Source organism: Coregonus clupeaformis, chromosome 12 (assembly GCF_020615455.1).
Source record: "Coregonus clupeaformis isolate EN_2021a chromosome 12, ASM2061545v1, whole genome shotgun sequence".
NCBI lineage: Eukaryota > Metazoa > Chordata > Actinopteri > Salmoniformes > Salmonidae > Coregonus > Coregonus clupeaformis.
Window position 1 is genome coordinate 1,011,177 of NC_059203.1, and position 21,450 is coordinate 1,032,626.

A 21,450-nucleotide genomic window follows, 5' to 3' on the forward strand; every position below is an offset into this window, starting at 1 on the left:
TTCCAGTGTGTACATGTGAGCGTGCCCATGTGTGCGTTGCTAGCTTCTCTGTGTGCGTTGCTAGCTTCTCTGTGTGCGTTGCTAGCTTCTCTGTGTGCATTTGCAACGCATGAATGCCTAATGGTAATTCTGGCCCACCTCTTTCAGAGAATGACCTGTCTATAAGAACACTACGAAGAGAACTTTAATTATCCTCTTATCTACTCATGCAGTCTGTTTTGTAGAAGGACTCCCTAGCGAATCCAAGAGCGGAAGTGTGCGTCCCAAATGCCAACTTATTCCCTACTGTGTAGTGAATAGGGTGCCATTTGGGACGCAGCAAGGTATTTTTAAAAATCAATTTAAGGATGGACTTCACACTTGTTTTCATACCATCGTAAAGGGAACGGGGGCCTCAGTCTCAGCCTCAGCAAACGCTGGCAACCGCACATGACTGACACCCTATTACATTAACTTGAATTCCCCTTCTGAACGCATCATTTGAGGTTCGTTCGGCGGACTGTTTGGAATTTTTTGTCTCGTCTCGATGCTTTGATGGGACATCAACTCTGATTTAGCGATGTGTTGCTTCAAAAGGAGGCAAAAACGGTTAAGCAAAATGCAGAGTGGCAAATAGGGTTCTTTAACATAATGGTGTTCTCGCTCTCTAGCTTTATTTCATCACACCCCTCTCTCTCTCTAAACGCCACGTCTCCCCCTGTTATCCCTCTCCACCTCCCTGTCTTCCTCAACAGCACGTCCTCTCCAGACATTTTCAATAACTGTGGGAAAACCAACATAAAACTGAATGGGATGCTAATATGTGTATGTTTTCTTTTTTGCAGTTGTTCACATGGTATTGATACTATATGCACCATTGAGTCAAATATTGTGTCGTCTAGATTGGGAAGGATCAGAGTTGTATTCAGTGTGGTGAAACGTTGAGAATGTTGCAGAATAAATCCTCTATTCAACCTGACAGACAATCATTTCTGTTCTACACTATACATTTCTATCTGAAAGTTCTGTAACACCCTCCTGAACAGGACGCCAGGGCTTTTAGCCCTATAATTAGAAAAACATTTTTTTTAAATGTATGTAAAATGTCTAGCCTAGCCTAGCCTAAAATATAGCATCTTCTAAATGACGAAAACGTAAAAACGTAAAATACTGACCACTGCTTTGTTTCTGTTTGTCTCAGGGCTACAACATGAAAACGGAGGGATTTTAGTCTACCCACATAAAAAAAAATACTACATTTTACTATACAATACTACAGTGCTTACTATAGAATTCTATATTAAACTGTAGTATACTGTAGAATACCATACTACACACTGTAGTATCCCTTAATCATGCGTAGTACATTTACATTTGAGCGACTTACAAATAGTACTTACTATAAAATGTTGTAGTATTTTGTAGAATACTATAGTAAATGCTACAGTATTATCCAGAAAATAAACAACTGTAGTAAACACTACAGTAATGTCCACAAAAACACTAGAGTGAATACTATAGTCTTTATACCATAGTATATACTGTAGTATTTTTTAAATGTGGTTAACCCAGCCTAAAAAAGCGTGTCTGCTAAATGACTAAAATGTAATTTATAATGCTTAGCCTAGCTTAGCGCCTTATCACTGACCACCGCTTTGTTGCTGTTTGTCTCTATCTCGCAGGGCTACAAGAGGAAAACAGAGGCGGCGAAGAAGGAGTACCTGAAAGCCTTGGCAGCGTACCGAGCCACTCTGGTTACCAAGGTAACAGCGGGGGGGTCACGTCTCTGATATACATGGGTCAGTGGTGATATAAGGGATAATAAATTGGATGGAGAATTCTTCTCTCGTCCTGGGGGAAGAGCTCCGTGTGGCCTCGTCCTGGGGGAAGGGCTCCGTGTGGCCTCGTCCTGGGGGAAGGGCTCCATGTGGCACAGCTGGAGAAGAAGGGGTATGTGTGCTCTGAAGAGAACACAGACACACACACACACACACACACACACACACACACACACGTGTGTGTGTGCATTAGAGAGGGGGTGTATATCCCTATGTGTGTTCTTACTTATGTTTGTGTGCGTGTTAGAGTGTGTGCGCCTGTATGTGTTCATGTGTGTGAGGGCGTGTGTGTGAGGGTGTGTGTGTGAGGGCGTGTGTGTGAGGGCATGTGTGTGAGGGTGTGTGTGTGAGGGCGTGTGTGTGAGGGCGTGTGTGTGAGGGCGTGTGTGTGAGGGTGTGTGTGTGTGAGGGCAGGTGTGTGAGGGCGGGTGTGTGAGGGCGTGTGTGTGAGGGCGGGTGTGTGAGGGCGTGTGTGTGAGGGCATGTGTGTGAGGGTATGTGTGTGAGGGCATGTGTGTGAGGGCGTGTGTGTGAGGGTGTGTTTGTGAGGGCGTGTGTGTGAGGGCATGTGTGTGAGGGCGTGTGTGAGGGCGTGTGTGAGGGCATGATTGTGAGGGCGTGTGTGTGAGGGCGTGTGAGGGCGTGTGTGAGGGCGTGTGTGAGGGCATGTGAGGGCGTGTGTGAGGGCGTGTGTGTGAGGGCGTGTGAGGGCGTGTGTGAGGGCGTGTGTGTGAGGGTGTGTGCGTGGAGGCAGAAGTGAGCATTGCTTAGTATGGTGGCTCCTGGTTCTGTCTCTGTTTTCACCAGGAACAAATGAGGGCTGCCTGATGCTTGCTCACATCGACAGTTTCTTTGACTTTATTCTGGGTTGTTGGAGATGAGATCTGATAGCTGCTCTGGCAATACTGCCGCCAAACATTTCCAATACAGAGTAGAAAACAAAAGTGGTTGTAGGAGGTCAGACTGAAAATAATTCAGGAACGTCTGAGTTCAATTGAATCCCAATCTTACTTGGATTTCATGGATTTGATATACAGTACTGTAATGGAGATGCCTTCACATTTGTAACATTGCTTCATCCAATCATTGTTCAAACCTTTCCTCTTTCTTCCAAATATTTAGATATACTGTATTCAATGTAACCATATATACTTATATTTAGACTTCAGACAAGATAATCAATTAATGTCCGTGATTTCTCAACGTTCAAGCTCATAAAATTACACTCTAACTATGAATCCTAAAATACTAATTCAGAACCGGATTAGATGTCTAATAACAGTAGGATTAAATCATAATAGGTTCTACAAAATTTTTTCCTGTTCCAGTCTTAGTGCCAAGCACCTATTTTCTCAATTTCCATGTCTTCACTCCATTGTTTTCCCATCACATAAACCAAAATTGCATTACCATGTTAAACACCCTCCCACCGGTCCCCATGGCCTCCCACTTCCTCCAAGGCTTACAAGCCCAAAACAAGTGCCTTGATTAAGGCATGAACAGTTTATTCATCAACCACTCTCGTTACCAGTGCAGTTTTTATTCCTTTAATAAAGCCCATTCACACCGCTCGTTTGCGTAATTAAATATTGCTTTCTGACACATCTCGTATTCAGAGGCTTGATTGATGTGTGTGCAGATTGGCAGGCATTTAAAAGAAATTAAAACAGACAGAAATAACTGCAAATCTACCGTTCATTCACCACCACTCACAACAAGACACATAGTATATGTAGCCATTCAAAGGGAGTCCTCTTTAAATAGTGTGTTTAAATTGCTGAAGAGAAGTCGGAATCAAGGAGAGAGGAATTGAAGGTAATTGGAAATCGGCAGAGTGACATTTTGGACGAGTCACGTGCCCGGTGCGTTCGGCGTGCACCTGTTGCCACTTTGTTTGTGACGCACACTGATAATCTATGTTGGGAGAAAAAACACACACACAAATGGAGCTTGATGACTACAGTAAATGTCTCGTTTAAAAGCCCCAAGTTAATGAGGTTCATTCATTCAGAAAGTCAAAGTGTTGTTTTGTGCTTTTCAACCCACCAAGGGAGACATAATGGGATAGTTAACCCAAATGACAAATGATTGGTTTCCTTACCTTGTTACTACCTGTCCCTTTAAAGGGGAAATTTCACATTTCTATATCTCCACAAATAATACTCTCCTGTTGTTCATAGAATAGGCTGAGTAGTATAGTATAGTATAAAATAGTACTGTCTTCAGTTATGGTTGTTCAGTGCTTGGAAGGGAGATAGCATCCCCCCCACACACACACTTCCCTCCCACCCCTCTCTCACCATTCTTTACCATTCTTTACCTGTATCTCACCAATATAAATGAGTTGTGTAATGTATTGGCTAATATATTTGTATTGACATACCTGTATCTCACCAATATAAATGAGTTGTGTAATATATTGTGTAATATATTGGGTAATATATTGTGTAATATATTGTGTAATATATTGGGTAATGTATTGGGTAATATATTGGGTAATGTATTGGGTAATATATTGGGTAATGTATTGGGTAATGTATTGGGTAATGTATTGGGTAATGTATTGGGTAATATATTGGGTAATGTATTGGGTAATGTATTGGGTAATATATTGGGTAATATATTGGGTAATATATTGGGTAATACCTATTTGAACTGTCCTTTTTGTCCCTCTTGTCTTCCCCTCTGTCCTCAGACCTACAATGACCCTGTGGAGACGAAAAGTGTCCATACGAGCCAGCCTTCCTCGCACATGATGCCCCCCAATCCACCACTGTACAGTGTCCCACCCCAGCCCTCCTCCCCCTACAGTCTGGGGCCGGGGGGCTTCCCCCTGTCGGACCTGCAGAGCTACGCGGGGGCGCCGCGTCACGCCCTCTCCCGGACCCTCAGCCAGTCTCAGATGCTGCCCAGCATTAGTGCCTCTCCCCCCTCCTCCTTCCAGATCAGCCCGCCATTGCACCAACAGCTCTCCCTGCACCAGAACTCCCTCCTCAACCAGCCAATCCGCATGCAGCACGGTCACCAGATGGGACTCCAGGGCTCCCTTCACTCACCTCCTCCTGGCCAGCAGGTTAGTGTGACTCTGGGAGTGCCGATATCACCAGCATATATCATATCAGTAAATTATATGAAGGAATAGTGACATGCTTACTTTTTTAGTATGCTAGTGTCGAGAGAGAGTATGGACCATAGAGATCCTATTAAATTACCCATTCCTAATTCCCAATTCGAATTCCTAATTCGAATTCCTAATTCAATGGTATGGCCAAACAACTTATAACCGTTTGGTTCTCTGTAACCTTCGCAACCTTAGCAAAAATAGCTGTGCAGCGACGCTCCCCATCCAACCTGACAGAGCTTGAGAGGATCTGCAGAGAAGAATGGGAGAAACTTCCCAAATACCGGTGTGCCAAACTTGTAGTGTCATACCCAAGAAGACTCGAGGCTGTAATCGCTGCCAAAGGTGGTTCAACAAAGTACTGAGTAAAGGGTCTGAATACTTATGTAAATGTGATATTTCAGTTTTTTATTTTTTAGAAATTTGCAAAAATGTCTAAAAACCTGTTTTTGGTTTGTCATTATGGGGTATTATGTGTAGATTGATGAGGAGAAAAAACGATTTAATCAATTTTAGAATAAGGCTATAACGTAACAAAATGTGGAAAAGTCAAGGGGTCTGAATACTTTCCGAATGCACTGTACGTGCTGCAAGTCATATTATATTGTACGTCCGCTATTACATTAGTAATCCAACCTAACGTAAAGTTACATATAAAACTAAATGGAGTGGCACAGATTTTAGTAATATTGAATATGTTTTGTTCTGAGACCAGGTTGGAACAACACATCAACCAAATGCAGCAATGCTAACACCATGGCCCCTATGTTTTATTAATTTGCGGCTGAAATCTCTCTCTCTCTCTCAGTTAAATTCAATTTCAATTCAATTCAATTTCAATTCAATTCAATTCAATTTAAGGGCTTTATTGGCATGGGAAATGTATGTTAACATTGCCAAAGCAATGTTTAACTCCCCTGAATGCCTCTGTCGATCCTACAGCTATTGTATACAGTAATAATGTGCCTATGAACCAGAGTCATACCGTTAGCACTGAGGCAGTGTGCCCTAGTAGGAAGTCCACTGTGTGCAGCTCACCCTGCACTATCAGCTCAAGGAAAAATAATATTGTCATGTCTATCTCTCTCTCTCTCTCTCTCTCTCTCTCTCTCTCTCTCTCTCTCTCTCTCTCTCTCTCTCTCTCTGTCTCTTTCTCTCTCTCTCTCTGTCTCTCTCTCTCTCTCTCTCTCTCTCTCTCTCTCTCTCTGCTCGCTCGCTCTCTCGCTCTCTCTCTCTGTCTCTCTCTCTGTCTCTCTCTGCTTTCTCTCTCTCTCTGTCGCTCTCTCTCTCTCTCTGTCTTTCTCTCTCTCTCTCTCTCTCTCTCTCTCTCTCTCTCTCTCTCTCTCTCTCTGTCGCTCTCTCTGTCTCTCTCTCTCTCTCTCTCTCTGTCTCTCTGTCTCTCTTATCTCTGTCTCTCTCTCTCTCTCTCTCTCTCTCTCTCTCTCTCTCTCTCTCTCTCTCTGTCTCTCTCTCTGTCTCTCTATCTCTCTCTCTCTCTCTCTCTCTCTCTCTCTCTCTGTCTCTCTCTCTCTCTCTCTCTCTCTCTCTCTCTCTCTATCTCCATCCCCTCCCCCTGCTTTTCTCTCTCATTCTCCCCTCTCCATATGGCCAGTATAAATTGTCAGAAACATAAACTAATGCCATGGCCTGGCTCTCTCTCTCTCCTATAGGGATTCTCCCACCTACAGTCAGAGTACCAGAAAAGTGTGGGTTCCCAGTCCCCGGGGGCCCCTAATCCTGGAGGGAGACAGAACCACGAGTGGGACAGTGAATACTGCGATCGGGAGTGCGGTGGCAACCACTGCAGGTGAGCAGCCCAGAACCAGTATCGGCTTTGTGTAGGAAACTATTGTTATTACTATACTATTTAAACCTTAGAATAGGGACAGTTTTCCGGACCCAGGGTAAGGCTAGCTCGGGACTAAGGAACTATTTCAATTGAGATTTTCCATTCGCAATGATTCTTTAGTCCAATACTTAATATGTGTTCGATAAACTGGCAGAGAATTATTCAATGCTATTTTAACAGTTCAAGTGAATGCCTTTGAATACACAATTGTATTATTTAATGCTGTCTCAAATGTTCATTCGAAAAGACCTTTGATACTACTGCTTCGTGTCCTTGAATTGACTTTGTACCATTTCAGTCCTCAATTTTGGCTCAGCTACAGTGAATGTCGATATGACAGCAGTCAAAAATAGTCAATTATTGTCAGCTCATGCATACATCCAAATCATCTTGGCTCCTGGACATTTCAAGGCTGCGTTTAGGCAATAACTTATCAATGACCCAAGCCCAGCTCAGATAATCCCTGCCATTGTGTCTCTGAGTTGTAGTAATGCTGCAGCAAATGTACATTATCCCAGGGGCGTTGGCAGTCACAATGTAAGTAACCTAATTTATGCCTCTGTCGATCCTATAGCTATTGTATACAGTAATCATGTGCCTCTGAACCAGAGTCATACCGTTAGCACTAAGGCGGTGTGCCCTAGTAGGAAGTCCACTGTGTGCAGCTCACCGTGCACTATCAGCTCAAGCATAAATAATATTGTAATATCTACTTCTGATAAGCTTCCCAGTTAAGCAATATAAACAATCAAGCATCACAAAAAAGTGCTGAAAATAGACCACATTAATATATGTAGCCTAAGAAACAAATTTCATGAAATCAATCTCTGAAACTCACTTAGATAGTACCTTTGATGATACAGTGTTAGCAATAAATGGTTATAACATATACAGAAAAGACAGAAATGCCAATGGGGGCAGTGTTGCGGCCTATATACAGAGCCACATTCCTGTAAAGATTAGAGAGAATATCATGTTAAATACTATTGAAGTAATATGGCTACAGGTTCACCTGTCTCACCTAAAGCCCTTTCTTGCGGGAAGCTGCTATAGACCACCAAGTGCTAACAGTCAGTATCTGGATAATATGTGTGAAATGCATGATAATGTATGTGATATCAATAGAGAGGTATATTTTCTGGGTGATTTAAATATTGACTGGCTTTCACTCAAGAAAAAGCTTCAAACTGTAACCAGTGCCTGCAACCTGGTTCAGGTTATCAGTCAACCTACCAGGGTGGTTACAAACAGCACAGGAATGAAGTCATAAACATGTACTGATCACATCTTTACTAATGTTGCAGAAATCTGCTTTAAAGCTGTATCCAAATCCATCGGATGTAGTGATCACAATATAGTAGCCATTTCTAAGAAAACCAAAGTGCCAAACTGAATAAAAAGAAGAAGAAACTATACTATGAAAAAAAGATAAATGATATAAAGAATGATAGTAAAAAGCTTTGGAGCACCTTAAATGAAATTTTGGGCAAAAATGCGAACTCAGCTCCATCATTCATTGAATCAGATGGCTCATTCATCACCAAACCCACTGATATTGCAAACTACTTTAATTATTTTTTCATTGGCAAGATTAGCAAATTTAGGCATGACATGCCAGCAACAAATGCCGACACTACGCATCCAAGTATAACTGACCAAATTATGAAAGACAAGCAAGTGAGTGTGGAAGAGGTGAAAAAACAATTGTTGTCTATCAACAATGACAAGCCACATGGGTCTGACAATTTCGATTGAAAATTACTGAGGATAATAGCGGACGATATTGCCACTCCTATTTGCCATATCTTCAATCTAAGCCTACAAGAAAGTGTGTGCCCTCAGACCTGGAGGGAAGCAAAAGTAATTCTGCTACCCAAGAATAGTAAAGCCTCCTTTACTGGCGCAAATAGTCGACCAATCAGCCTGTTACCAACCCTTAATAAACTTCTGGAAAAACTAGTGTTTGACCAGATGCAATGCTATTTTACAGTAAACAAATGAAAAACAGACTTTCAGCACGCTTATAGGGAAGGACATTCAACATGCACGGCACTTACACAAATGACTGATGATTGGCTGAGAGAAATTGATAATAAAAAGATTGTGGGAGCTGTTTTGTTAGACTTCAGTGCAGCTTTTAACATTATCGATCATAGTCTGCTGCTGGAACTTATGTGTTATGGCTTTTCACCCCTTGCTCTATTGTGGATCAAGAGTTACCTGTCTAACCGAACACAGGGGTTGTTCTTTAATGGAAGCCTCTCCAACATAATCCAGGTAGAATCAGGAATTCCCCAGGGCAGCTGTTTCAATCTTTACTAATGACCTGACACTCTGCCACTGGCTCTGAGTAAAGCCTGTGTCACAAAGAGGGACTTAGGAAAATTACAATTGGCTCAGAACAGGGCAGCACAGCTGGCCTTTAAATGTACACGGAGAACTAACATTATTAATATGCATGTCAGTCTCTCATGGCTCAAAGTAGAGGAGAGATTGACTTCATCACTACTTGTTTTTGAATTGACATGCTGAATGCACCGAGCAGTCTGTTTAAGCTATTAGCACACAGCTCAGACACCCATGCATAACTCTCAAGACATGCCACCAGAGGTCTCTTCACAATCCCAAAGTCCAGAGCAGACTATGAGAGGCGCACAGTACTACATACTGTAGAGGCATGAATACATGGAACTCTATTCCACATCAGGTAACTGATACAAGCAGTAGAATCACATTTAAAGATCAGATGAAAATACACCTTATGAACAGCGGGGACTGTGAAGAGACACACACAGGAACAGACAGACACTTACACATACACACGATAAGACGCACTCTACACACACGTACACATGGCTGTTGTATTGTAGATATGTGGTACTATAGTAATGACCCGAGGGCACACACTTAATGTGTTGTGAAAAGTGTTATGAAATGTAATGTCATGTAATATTTTAAATTGTATATAACTGCCTTAATGTTGCTGGACTCCAGGAAGAGTAGCTACTGCCTCGGCAGGAACTAATGGGGATCCATAATAAACCCCAGGAAGAGTCGCTGCTGCCTTGGCAACAGCTAATGGGGTTCCTTAATAAATACAGATACAAATACATGGTGTGCTTCTTCACGCGATGGCATCAGTTGGATTTCATTTAGCTGTTATCCTTTGTCCTAACAGTTGACACAATTTTCGTAACTTTCACTTGCTTGAAACACTTTGTCATAACTTTGTTTGGCTATAGTGTGTGATAGTCTCCAGTGTAGTGTGTGATAGTCTCCAGTGTAGTGTGTGATAGTCTCCAGTGTAGTGTGTAATAGTCTCCAGTGTAATAGTCTCCAGTGTAGTGTATAATAGTCTCCAGTGTAGTGTTTAATAGTCTCCAATGTAATAGTCTCCAGTGTAGTGTATAATAGTCTCCAGTGTAGTGTTTAATAGTCTCCAGTGTAATAGTCTCCAGTGTAGTGTTTAACAGTCTCCAGTGTAGTGTGTAATAGTCTCCAGTTTAGTATGTAATAGTCTCCAGTGTAGTGTGTAATAGTCTCCAGTGTAGTGTGTAATAGTCTCCAGTTTAGTATGTAATAGTCTCCAGTGTAGTGTGTGATAGTCTCCAGTGTAGTGTGTAATAGTCTCCAGTGTAGTGTGTAATAGTCTCCAGTGTAGTGTGTAATAGTCTCCAGTGTAGTGTGTAATAGTATCCAGTGTAGTGTGTAATAGTCTCCAGTGTAGTGTGTAATAGTATCCAGTGTAGTGTGTAATAGTCTCCAGTGTAGTGTTTAATAGTCTCCTGTGTAGTAGTCTCCAGTGCAGTGTGTAATAGTCTCCAGTGTAGTGTTTAATAGTCTCCTGTGTAGTGTTTAATAGTATCCAGTGTAATAGTATCCAGTGCAGTGTGTAATAGTCTCCAGTGTAGTGTTTAATAGTATCCTGTGTAGTAGTTTCCAGTGTAGTGTTTAATAGTCTCATGTGTAGTAGTCTCCAGTGCAGTGTGTAATAGTCTCCAGTGTAGTGTTTAATAGTCTCCTGTGTAGTGTTTAATAGTATCCAGTGTAATAGTATCCAGTGCAGTGTGTAATAGTCTCCAGTGTAGTGTTTAATAGTATCCTGTGTAGTAGTTTCCAGTGCAGTGTGTAATAGTCTCCAGTGTAGTGTGTAATAGTCTCCAGTGTAGTGTGTAATAGTATCCAGTGTAGTGTGTAATAGTCTCCAGTGTAGTGTGTTATAGTCTCCAGTGTAGTGTGTAATAGTCTCCAGTGCAGTGTGTAATAGTCTCCAGTGTAGTGTGTAATAGTCTCCAGTGCAGTGTGTAATAGTCTCCAGTGCAGTGTGTAATAGTCTCAAGTGTAGTGTGTAATAGTCTCCAGTGCAGTGTGTAATAGTCTCAAGTGTAGTGTGTAATAGTCTCCAGTGTAGTGTGTAATAGTCTCCAGTGTAGTGTGTAATAGTCTCCAGTTCTCTTTAATGTGTTCCGGTCATCTTGTCATTCTTCATCACCGTTGTGGAGTTCAATGGCTGTGCAGGTGCCTTATTTTGCGCAGAGGGAGGGAGCTCCTGTCTCACTTTGTTCATGGTGCCAGCCAGACTTGTTTTCTTTGAAAGCAACTTGTTCGCCAATGACAGTGAAGTAAAGAAATTGTCCATGGTGACATTTCTCCCCTTGCTAACGTAAGGTTTCACAATTACCACATTCTCTGACACTCGCTCACTTGCTGCCTGATGTGGATATTTTCCCTGATATTGAAAGCCGTTCAGCATGTACAATTACGCAAGCTCTCACTGTGTAGCCTACTCCAAGTAGGCCAGAGTAGGCTGATAAGACTGCTTTGATTCGGTGGACTGATATAGGATACATACCATTTTAAGACTATAATTAGAATGGATCAATACAATAGAATGACCCGCCCTGTTCTTCATTCACAATTGGTCATTACAGAATGATGCATCGTTGGCTTCCCCTCGCTCAGCAACTCATCCCCGTTCTCCTGTTTTCTCCCCATCATACTTTACTGTGTGAAATTCATTTCGGTATAGTTTAGGTTCAGTTTCGAGGCAATTATCGGGGTGATTATCAGCTGGGCACTTTCAACTGTTGGGTAATGTGTGGAGCAGACCCTACTGTTGGGAAAAGGAGCGGAGCAGACCCTACTGTTGGGAGAAGGAGGGGCACAGACCCTACTGTTGGGAGAAGGAGCGGAGCAGACCCTACTGTTGGGAGAAGGAGGGGAGCAGACCCTACTGTTGGGAGAAGGAGCGGAGCAGACCCTACTGTTGGGAGAAGGAGGGGAGCAGACCCTACTGTTGGGAGAAGGAGGGGAGCAGACCCTACTGTTGGGAGAAGGAGGGGAGCAGACCCTACTGTTGGGAGAAAGAGGGGCGCAGGCCCTACTGTTGGGAGAAGGAGCGGCGCAGGCCCTACTGTTGGGAGAAGAAGCAGAGCAGACCCTACTGTTGGGAGAAGGAGCGGCGCAGGCCCTACTGTTGGGGAGAAGAAGCGGAAGACCCTACTGTTGGGAGAAGAAGCGAGCAGACCCTACTGTTGGGAGAAGGAGGGGAGCAGACCCTACTGTTGGGAGAAGGAGGGGAGCAGACCCTACTGTTGGGAGAAGGAGGGGTACAGACCCTACTGTTGGGAGAAGGAGCGGAGCAGACCCTACTGTTGGGAGAAGGAGGGGAGCAGACCCTACTGTTGGGAGAAGGAGCGGAGTAGACCCTACTGTTGGGAGAAGGAGGGGAGCAGACCCTACTGTTGGGAGAAGGAGGGGAGCAGACCCTACTGTTGGGAGAAGGAGGGGAGCAGACCCTACTGTTGGGAGAAAGAGGGGCGCAGGCCCTACTGTTGGGAGAAGGAGCGGCGCAGGCCCTACTGTTGGGAGAAGAAGCAGAGCAGACCCTACTGTTGGGAGAAGGAGCGGCGCAGGCCCTACTGTTGGGAGAAGAAGCGGAGCAGACCCTACTGTTGGGAGAAGAAGCGGAGCAGACCCTACTGTTGGGAGAAGGAGGGGAGCAGACCCTACTGTTGGGAGAAGGAGGGGAGCAGACCCTACTGTTGGGAGAAGGAGGGGAGCAGACCCTACTGTTGGGAGAAGGAGGGGAGCAGACCCTACTGTTGGGAGAAGGAGGGGAGCAGACCCTACTGTTGGGAGAAGGAGGGGAGCAGACCCTACTGTTGGGAGAAGGAGGGGAGCAGACCCTACTGTTGGGAGAAGGAGGGGAGCAGACCCTCCTGTTGGGAGAAGGAGGGGAGCAGACCCTACTGTTGGGAGAAGGAGGGGAGCAGACCCTACTGTTGGGAGAAGGAGGGGCACAGACCCTGCTGTTGGGGGAAGGAGGGGCAATGGGGGGAAAACCGTTCAAAAAAATAACATGCCCTTCTAAAACTGGCTATAGCTCCAGTTCTGTTTGTGATATTAAGATTGTAACAACGACAGTTTGTTATATAGACTTATTTAGGAAAAGTCAAGGACAGAGGGGGGCATGACTTAAAAAATGGCTGAGTATAAAAATGAAAATGACTGCTTTAGCGGTTCTAGTTATCAAAACTTCTGTTAGGAACATCTCTTGGCACGCTTAATTCCTTCCATATTAGTTTTAGAACTGTCCCTACTGTACTTCAAAGGGGAAGCATTTTAGGTGTTTAATAGAAGAAGAATGATAGTCGTTCGAGAGAGAGATGTATCAGTGTGCTTTTTTGGAGAGTAAGTAGTATCACCTCTCTGAGTCTGTTTTATTTATTCCTTCTCTTCACACCCTCTCTCTCTCTTCTTGTTCTCCAATTCCTCCTTCTCTTCTCACCGTCTCCCTCTCTTCTTGTTTTCAGTGGCAGCATGATAGCCAGGGACAAGCCACTCTACCTCACTTGAAGCTGGAGGCCGCCGTCGACAAGAAAAGACACCAGGGAGTCAGCCCTCAACATCCCCACCCCACACAAACCACCTCCCCGACCCCCCAGCCCACTCCTACCACCACCAACAACCACCCTTTTTTGTCAATGTAATTTCTTCGGTTTTTAGAAAGATTTGTGCAAAGTTCTGATGACTACTAGCGAGCCCTGTTCTCTCTCTTTTTTTTTGTCTTTTTTTTCGGCACACACTTACAAATATCCAGGCGTATTTCTTCTCCCGCCTGAATCTAAAGCACTCATCTTTGTCTCAGAGTTTAAAAAAAGTGAACTATCATGAAAATAGTCCCCCTCAGGGACTAAACTGAGCTTTAATTGGAATAAGATGAGCAAAAATCATTCTTTTTATTTTTCCTTCTTCTTCTTCTTCTTCTTCTTCTTCTTCTTCTTCTTCTTCTCATTTAATCATTTATTTTTATTTGTTTCGTTTTGTTTTCTTGTTGTTGTTGTTTTTATTTATTTCTCGCTTGCTACATTTGCTTTTGCCAATAACAGTCCCTGTGCTGTAGGGAAAATAATGCTCCTTGATGTTACTGTAGCTGTGCTTTAGGGTCTGTGACTTATATTCATACAAAGTGATGGGGTGGGAAAGGATAATTACATCAATTCAACCTAGCTGTCACAGTGTGATTGTAAATATCACTTTGATCAAATTGGGAATTCGAAGTCCAGATAGCTTTTCTTTCTTCTTCTTTAATATTACCTGTAAGTCATTGGTTTGTATTTCGAAGTATATCTTGTGTGTGCGGTTGCGTGCCTGCGTGTGTGTGGGTGTGTATGCGTGTGCGACTGTGCGTATGTGTGTGCACGTGCATTTGGGTGTGTCTGTGTGCATGTGAGTGTGTATGCGTGTGTGTGTTTGTGTGTGTTTTGTGAATTTTAACAGGCTCTGCAGGTGGATTTCAGAGGAGTACTTCACACACTCGATCTTGCATTAAATCTGTGCTCACTGGTGTGATTTTTCCAATAAAGTTACATCAAAAACCCAATACAGAGTCTGTGTCCTGCAGATCATTAAATGGAAGGAGAGAGAAAGAAAGAAAGTGATAGAGAGAGATAGAGGGAGAGAGAGAGAGAGAGAGAGAGAGAGAGAGAGAGAGAGAGAGAGAGAGAGAGAGAGAAGGGTAATGAGGAAAAGCGAGACAGACACATACACTCAAAGATCCTTGGCTACAGTCTGTTGATTTGATCATTTAATTCACCTGGTCATGTAAATTGTCAATATTCACCCACTAAACATAAAAATGTGATCTAAAAAGCTAACTATATGTGAATTAATACTTCACAGAAACATAGCAGTGGGTTTCTAGGTTTCCAGTATCTTCTTAGGTGTTTCTATTGTGTTGATCTCATCTTTAAGTTTTGTGATAAATATGAATGCATTTGATGAAGAAGACATATGTTCTTATTTTCACTGTAGCATAATTTAATTTTTTAGTTGTAATGGAAATATAATAACATTTAAGTTATGTATAAGCCTGACAATTGTAGTTATTTTATTTGTAAAGCCAGTAATGATTTCTGTTTTTAAATTGTTATCAACATGTATTTTTTTAAGTTGCCCATTAGCTATTTGACAGGTTTCCTATTTATGAAAGAACAAGAGATCATTTTTGCTTCTTACAATGGACGTGCATTTTTATTCAAATTGTATTGTTTACCTTTTGGGTTTGATGATAATGATGATAATGATGATAATGATGATTGCTTTTGTTTCTTTTTCAATTTTTTTCTTTTTTTTACGCTGGTTCTTTCTTTCCTTGCCAGTGACATCATTTTGTGTCACAATGCTTATTTTATTTCAAATCTCCATAATAAATAAAAAAGTGAAAAGTGAAATAGGCTGCTACCGACTTTTTTTTTCCGTCACAGAACATTCTGTTTACTTCCCTTCAGTCAAGTGTCCGATCTAAAACGCCATCCACTTAACACTTGGAAAATATCTTAAAACAATGTATTTATACCTCCATAATATCACTCACTTCCTTTTTTCCAACACAAAACACGTTTTCTATACTTAAATGTAGTCTTATGGCTGGACTCAAATCAAATGCTATGGCTTTACTAATTAGCTGTCATCACTAAAGCTAACACCATCCCAATCTGAACGTTGTCCTCAATGTATCTCCACAACCATGAACAGATGCAGGATTGAATTTGCATTGCTGCTATGTGAAAGTGGTTGGTTGGTGGACGGCAGAGATAGAGAAAACAGAGAAATGCATGGCATAAGGTACACAAACTCGGGCATCCATCCTAAATACAGATTTTTCCCCCAATTGCAGTCTTCCAGATAGACCCATACGGAAAACATATATAAATGTCAATATATTTAACTTCACATAAAATGTATTTGAAATACATGTACATACACTTGCATCTTTGCTCAGATGCATGTAATGCCTGACAGTTCCAGAAATGCATGGCTATGACATCTAGTCTACAGGGCGGCCAAAGGGGTTCCTAATTCGGCATATGACATAGTTTGTCCCTTCAGAGGATTCTTAGATTATCCTTAACGTATTGATCAATGGAGATATGTTTTTGGGCCACCAAACCAAAACTTCGGCACTAGCTAGGTTTCTATCCAATTGGCGACAGATTTTCATGCCAATATTCTAAAATCTTCATAAAAACAATATCCACATTTTCCCACCAGAGATGTGTTTCCATCAACTTGACTGTTGCCGATAAAAAGCTGTGCGTGATGACATGGTGCACATTTTTTAAAAAGAGTTTGCGTTTAAATTCATATGTACCCGAATAAAAAATAAAAGTAAATGGATTTCCAATTGCATTTTCAACTCTACTGATCGTTAAGTCACAAAAAATGTTGCATTATATAGCAAATGTGCCCGCTCTGGTCATGATGAGTTGCTATTATTTTTATTTGTCAAACGGCAGCCAAGCATTGATCATCATGTCACCAGAATAAGACCCTTGATATTTATTGGAAAGCAGCATCCATCACTGTGCACTTTCACAACCCTGTGAAGTTCATCATAATTGACTTCATCTGTAGCCTAATAAACTGCATGGTTCCTGAGTCGTAGTGGAGAGGACCACAACATGCCATCGCGTGACTCCAACTTTACTTCCATATGATGTTTAATATATCAACATTTGCGCATAAATGCGTTTCCACTGCCATTTCTCGCATAATTAATTTTACAGACACAAAAATATCCCATTTTGTCTGGCGTATTTAGTTTTGTTGACATTTGGAAAGTTTACAGACAAATTTGTTGTTTTCATCAGGCCTGTTGTGACATTTTTTACTCCCATAAAAAGGTTGGATGGAAAGCTGGTTACTGATATAATTGTAATTGTTATGGTGAGTTAATTTTAACATTCCATTCAACTTCATAAAAAAACACTTTTTCTCATCTCAATTTTTTTAATTAATGATAATAGTTGTATTAATGATAATAGTTTTATTAATGATAATAGTTTTATTAATAATAATAGCTTTATTAATGATAATAGCTTTATTAATGATAATAGCTAGTGCTAGCTAGCTAGTTTTATTAATGATAATAGTTTTATTAATGATAATAGTTGTATTAATAATAATAGTTTTATCAATGATAATAGTTTTATTAATGATAATAGATGTATTAATGATAATAGCTAGTGCCTCTATTCATCTTAATTAAATAATGAATAAATCTAGTGCCTGAGATGTGAAAGATGGAGTCACTACATGACCGATAGTGTGTCATGTTGATTAGTCATTTTTGTAGTCATTTAAATGTATTTATATGCAATTTTTTGCTTTTGGTATTCTTTTGGAATGTGTCCGTTAGAGGATTCGGAGGTGTTATTTGTTTCTTTAAATATTTGACATGTATCCTAAAAAATGTATCCAAAAATATATATTTCTAATGTATTTTTTTTCCAAATGGGGAGGAGAGAGGGAATTGTTCAAGGGAACTGTCACTACCGCTCCATTTGATGTTTTGTGGCTGGAATCTCTCTCTCTCTCTCTTTCTTTCTCTCTCCCTCCCTCCCTCCCTCCCTCCCTCCTCCCTCCCTCCTCGCTCTCTCTCTCTCTCTCTCTCTCTCCCTCCCTCCTCCCTCCCTCCCTCCCTCCCTCCCTCCTCCTCCCTCCCTCCCTCCCTCTTTCTTTCTTTCTTTCTCTCTCTCTCTCCCTCCCTCTCTCTCTCCCTCCCTCTCTCTCGCTCTCCCTCTAGATCATTATTGAATAATTGGAAAACTTCATGATAAGACACACATTATATGAAAATCACAGTCATACCTTCTAAATGAAATGCCAGATTTCTTTGGGTACAGACAGCCACGTTGGACTCTTTCTTTGTGTCTGTGTGTGTGTGAACACAAATGTGTGGGAAGGTGGGGTGATGGCTCCTCTGTGTTGAATGTTGAAATAGACGTTCTTGTCCTTTTCTTTGCCGTCACAATGCCCTTCCTTTATTTGACAGTTTTCTCAACCTTGATGCCTACTACTCTCCATGGTCATTCTGACAGTCATTGTGCAAACCAAACAGCAAATACTGAGCCGCTAGCCTTCATTTGACAATTTCGTCAGGTCCCTTTATCCTTTCCTCCGCAATAAAGTCAAACTAGCGAGGGAAAAGTCAAATTAAACCTTCCATTTGTGGTAAAATAAGTCATTGTAAAGAGTCAAAACACTTGTATTCATACAATTAAAAGAGCTACGGTTTTCCATATCAAGTACACATGGACCTGGGCCCGTGTTCACAAAGGTACGGTTTCCCAGACACAGGGGATTCCTAATCTGTGTCTGGGAAAGCAGCCCAAAGAGTATCTATAGGAGTGCGGAATAAGAGGGGGTACCTGATCCTACATCAGCACTCCTATTCTGAGACGCTTTATGAATACGGATGCATAGATACACTAGGTGAGTAGTTTCTCTGTTTGTCTGTTGAGATTGGTAGTGTTGATGTGTACGGTGTCCATATTAGGACATACATGAGTTGTTAAAGCAGGTACAGGGGTGTGACATTTGAGGTGGACACAGTGTGCTGGCATTTCTGGCCTTGGTTTTGAGATGTCAACATGGAGACAAGAACGGAAACTGTTTGATCAAAACAGAAACTTTTTCCACCACGATTGGGGCCTTTTTCATTGTGATGCAACGTGCACAAGTCGAACTCTCTGTTTTATCACAAACACGTTTTTTCGTCATTTTTTTACCTCCTCTGTTGTGGTTGTGTAATGTACAAACTCTGGTTTCCAAGTCAAAATTTTTAGCTCACCCGACCACATGAGATGGTGCCTAGCGAGTGAGCCTCAGCAGACAGTTAGAGAGTAGATGGTCAGTGTTAGGTGTGACCTTCAAAGTCACAAGGCCACCTGACTAAAAAAGTTGCAACTTTGGTTCTGTGGCAGAGCGAGAACAGGAAATGTAGGCAGTTTTGACAAGAACAGGGTTTCACTTTGTGTTCACTTCATCTGTTTGGGGTTTGGAGATTCAACAGTAGAAAATTATTCCAAAAAGGGCTACTTGCATTTCTACAGAGTAATCCAGTGAGAAATGATCATGTAAATGTTCTATGTCAGGATGTAGTTACCATGAAGCTAATATTTTAGTAGGAATGCAGCTATTACAGTAAAATGTGTTAAGACCAGGCTGCGAAAATATGTATAGTTATCATAGAGCAAATGTTATATGTATTATAACATGCACAATATCAGACATGGCACTTTGATGTGTATTTATTTATTCCATCATAACAATAATGGCAAATATCTAATCAGTTTTACCATACAGGTTATTTTTCCAACCCGCTGTCAAATTCACTGTAAATAAGTGAATATGTACAGTATTGTGACAGAATTTTCTAAGAAGATGCCATGTTTAAAATGCGAAAACCCCCTAAGAGAGATTCTGAAACTTCAAGTGAGACTGAACTTCTGTCTATGACTGGTCACTCACCAGAGCAGTATGCTTGAATATTACCGTTGCTTTTGAATTACCATATCACCTTCCCTTCAGAAGCTCTTTAAGATATACTGTAGATAACGTTACCTCCTACAATGTAGGCTTGCTCTCGACCCCCTAAGGTCAATGTCCGCGCCCATGCGGGAATCGAATTAGCATAATACAAAAATCCCCATAAAAATGTGTCAGTTTAAGATAGAGATATCTGTTTTGCATTGGATGCATCTCAATCCACCGCATTCGCGATGTCGCACTTTTGCATCTGCGGTGAAAGAGCACTGTTTGTCAGACCATGAGACATCCCGAAAATCGATCTTCTCACAAAGTCGTCTATAGCGTTCGAACGGTTTGGCCTAAAAACTAGTATGACCTCTCTATTGAAAGATGAAACTCTCACGAACACGATGTAGTTCTCCATTTTGCTCTACAACCCCTACTCGTCTGAAGTCGGTTCAGCCAATCTGCCAACTTCTGTCTGTAGCGTCCGAACAGTTTGGGCTACACTTCCCTCTGTGGAAAGGTGAGACTCTTTGCTCATTTGAGCCGTTCTTGCCATAATATGGACTTGGTCTTTTACCAAATAGGGCTATCTTCTGTATACCACCCCTACCTTGTCACAACACAACTGATTGGCTGAAACGCATTAAGAAGGAAAGAAATTCCACAAATTAACTTTTAACAAGGCACACCTGTTAATTGAAATGCATTCCAGGTGACTACCTCATGAAGCTGGTTGAGAGAATGCCAAGAGTGTGCAAAGCTGTCATCAAGGCAAAGGGTGGCTACTTTGAAGAATCTAAAATATAAAATATATTTTGATTTGTTTAACACTTTTTTGGTTACTACATGATTCCATATGTATTATTTCATATTTTTGATGTCTTCACTATTATTCTACAATGTAGAAAATAGTTAAAAAAAACAAAAAAAAAACCTTGAATGAGTAGGTGTGTCCAAACTTTTGACTGGTACTGTACATGTCTGTTGTTTTGCTCTAGGACGCCCAAAGGCCTCACAAGACTCATCTGAAGGTCCCCCAGTACCAGTTGAAAAAAATTATGGAAGTATACAGTATATGGAAACTGTTTAGTGCCAAAAATAAGGGGTTAAATATAAAAAATATACAAATAAAATGTTTCATTTACATTTACATTTACATTTTAGTCATTTAGCAGACGCTCTTATCCAGAGCGACTTACAGGAGCAATTAGGGTTAAGTGCCTTGCTCAAGGGCACATTTACGTCATTTAGCAGACGCTCTTATCCAGAGCGACTCACCAATTGGTGCGTTCACCCTATAGCCAGTGGGATAACCACTTTACAATTTTTTTTGGGGGGGTAGAAGGATTACTTTATCCTATCCCAGGTATTCCTTAAAGAGGTGGGGTTTCAAATGTCTCCGGAAGGTGGTGAGTGACTCCGCTGTCCAGGCGTGGTGAGGGAGCTTGTTCCACCATTGGGGTGCCAGACAGCGAACAGTTTTGACTGGGCTGAGGCGGGAACTATGCTTCCGCAGAGGAAGGGGAGCCAGCAGGCCAGAGGTGGATGAACGCAATGCCCTCGTTTGGGTGTAGGGACTGATCAGAGCCCGAAGGTACAGAGGTGCCGTTCCCCTCACTGCTCCATAGGCAAGCACCATGGTCTTGTAGCGGATGCGAGCTTCAACTGGAAGCCAGTGGAGTGTGCGGAGGAGGGTTTCCTGATCTTTCTTATATCGCTCAGATATAGGACAGACACTTCAGAACAAACTTCCTTTTGATTACTTTTTTGGGGACTATCTGTTGTTCCATGTGGTGAATCTGTTCTTCAATGTGTTTGTATGGGCTAACAGCAGTAAGGCC

At 41.8% G+C, this 21,450-nt stretch overlaps 1 protein-coding gene across 3 annotated transcripts in view; it reads left to right on the plus strand.

Annotated features, from left to right (window-relative positions):
* LOC121577991 (thymocyte selection-associated high mobility group box protein TOX) overlaps positions 1 to 15,522 on the plus strand; it is a 166,598-nt gene extending 151,076 nt beyond the window's left edge. For all 3 annotated transcript variants that reach the window (XM_041892024.2, XM_041892026.2, XM_041892025.2), the window contains 4 exons: positions 1,662 to 1,742; positions 4,513 to 4,890; positions 6,609 to 6,745; positions 13,603 to 15,522. In XM_041892024.2, the coding sequence (XP_041747958.1) occupies positions 1,662 to 1,742; positions 4,513 to 4,890; positions 6,609 to 6,745; positions 13,603 to 13,645 (639 nt within the window). In that variant the 3' untranslated portion in view covers positions 13,646 to 15,522. The remainder of the gene's footprint in view (positions 1 to 1,661; positions 1,743 to 4,512; positions 4,891 to 6,608; positions 6,746 to 13,602) is intronic.
* Positions 15,523 to 21,450: the final 5,928 nt, after the last annotated feature.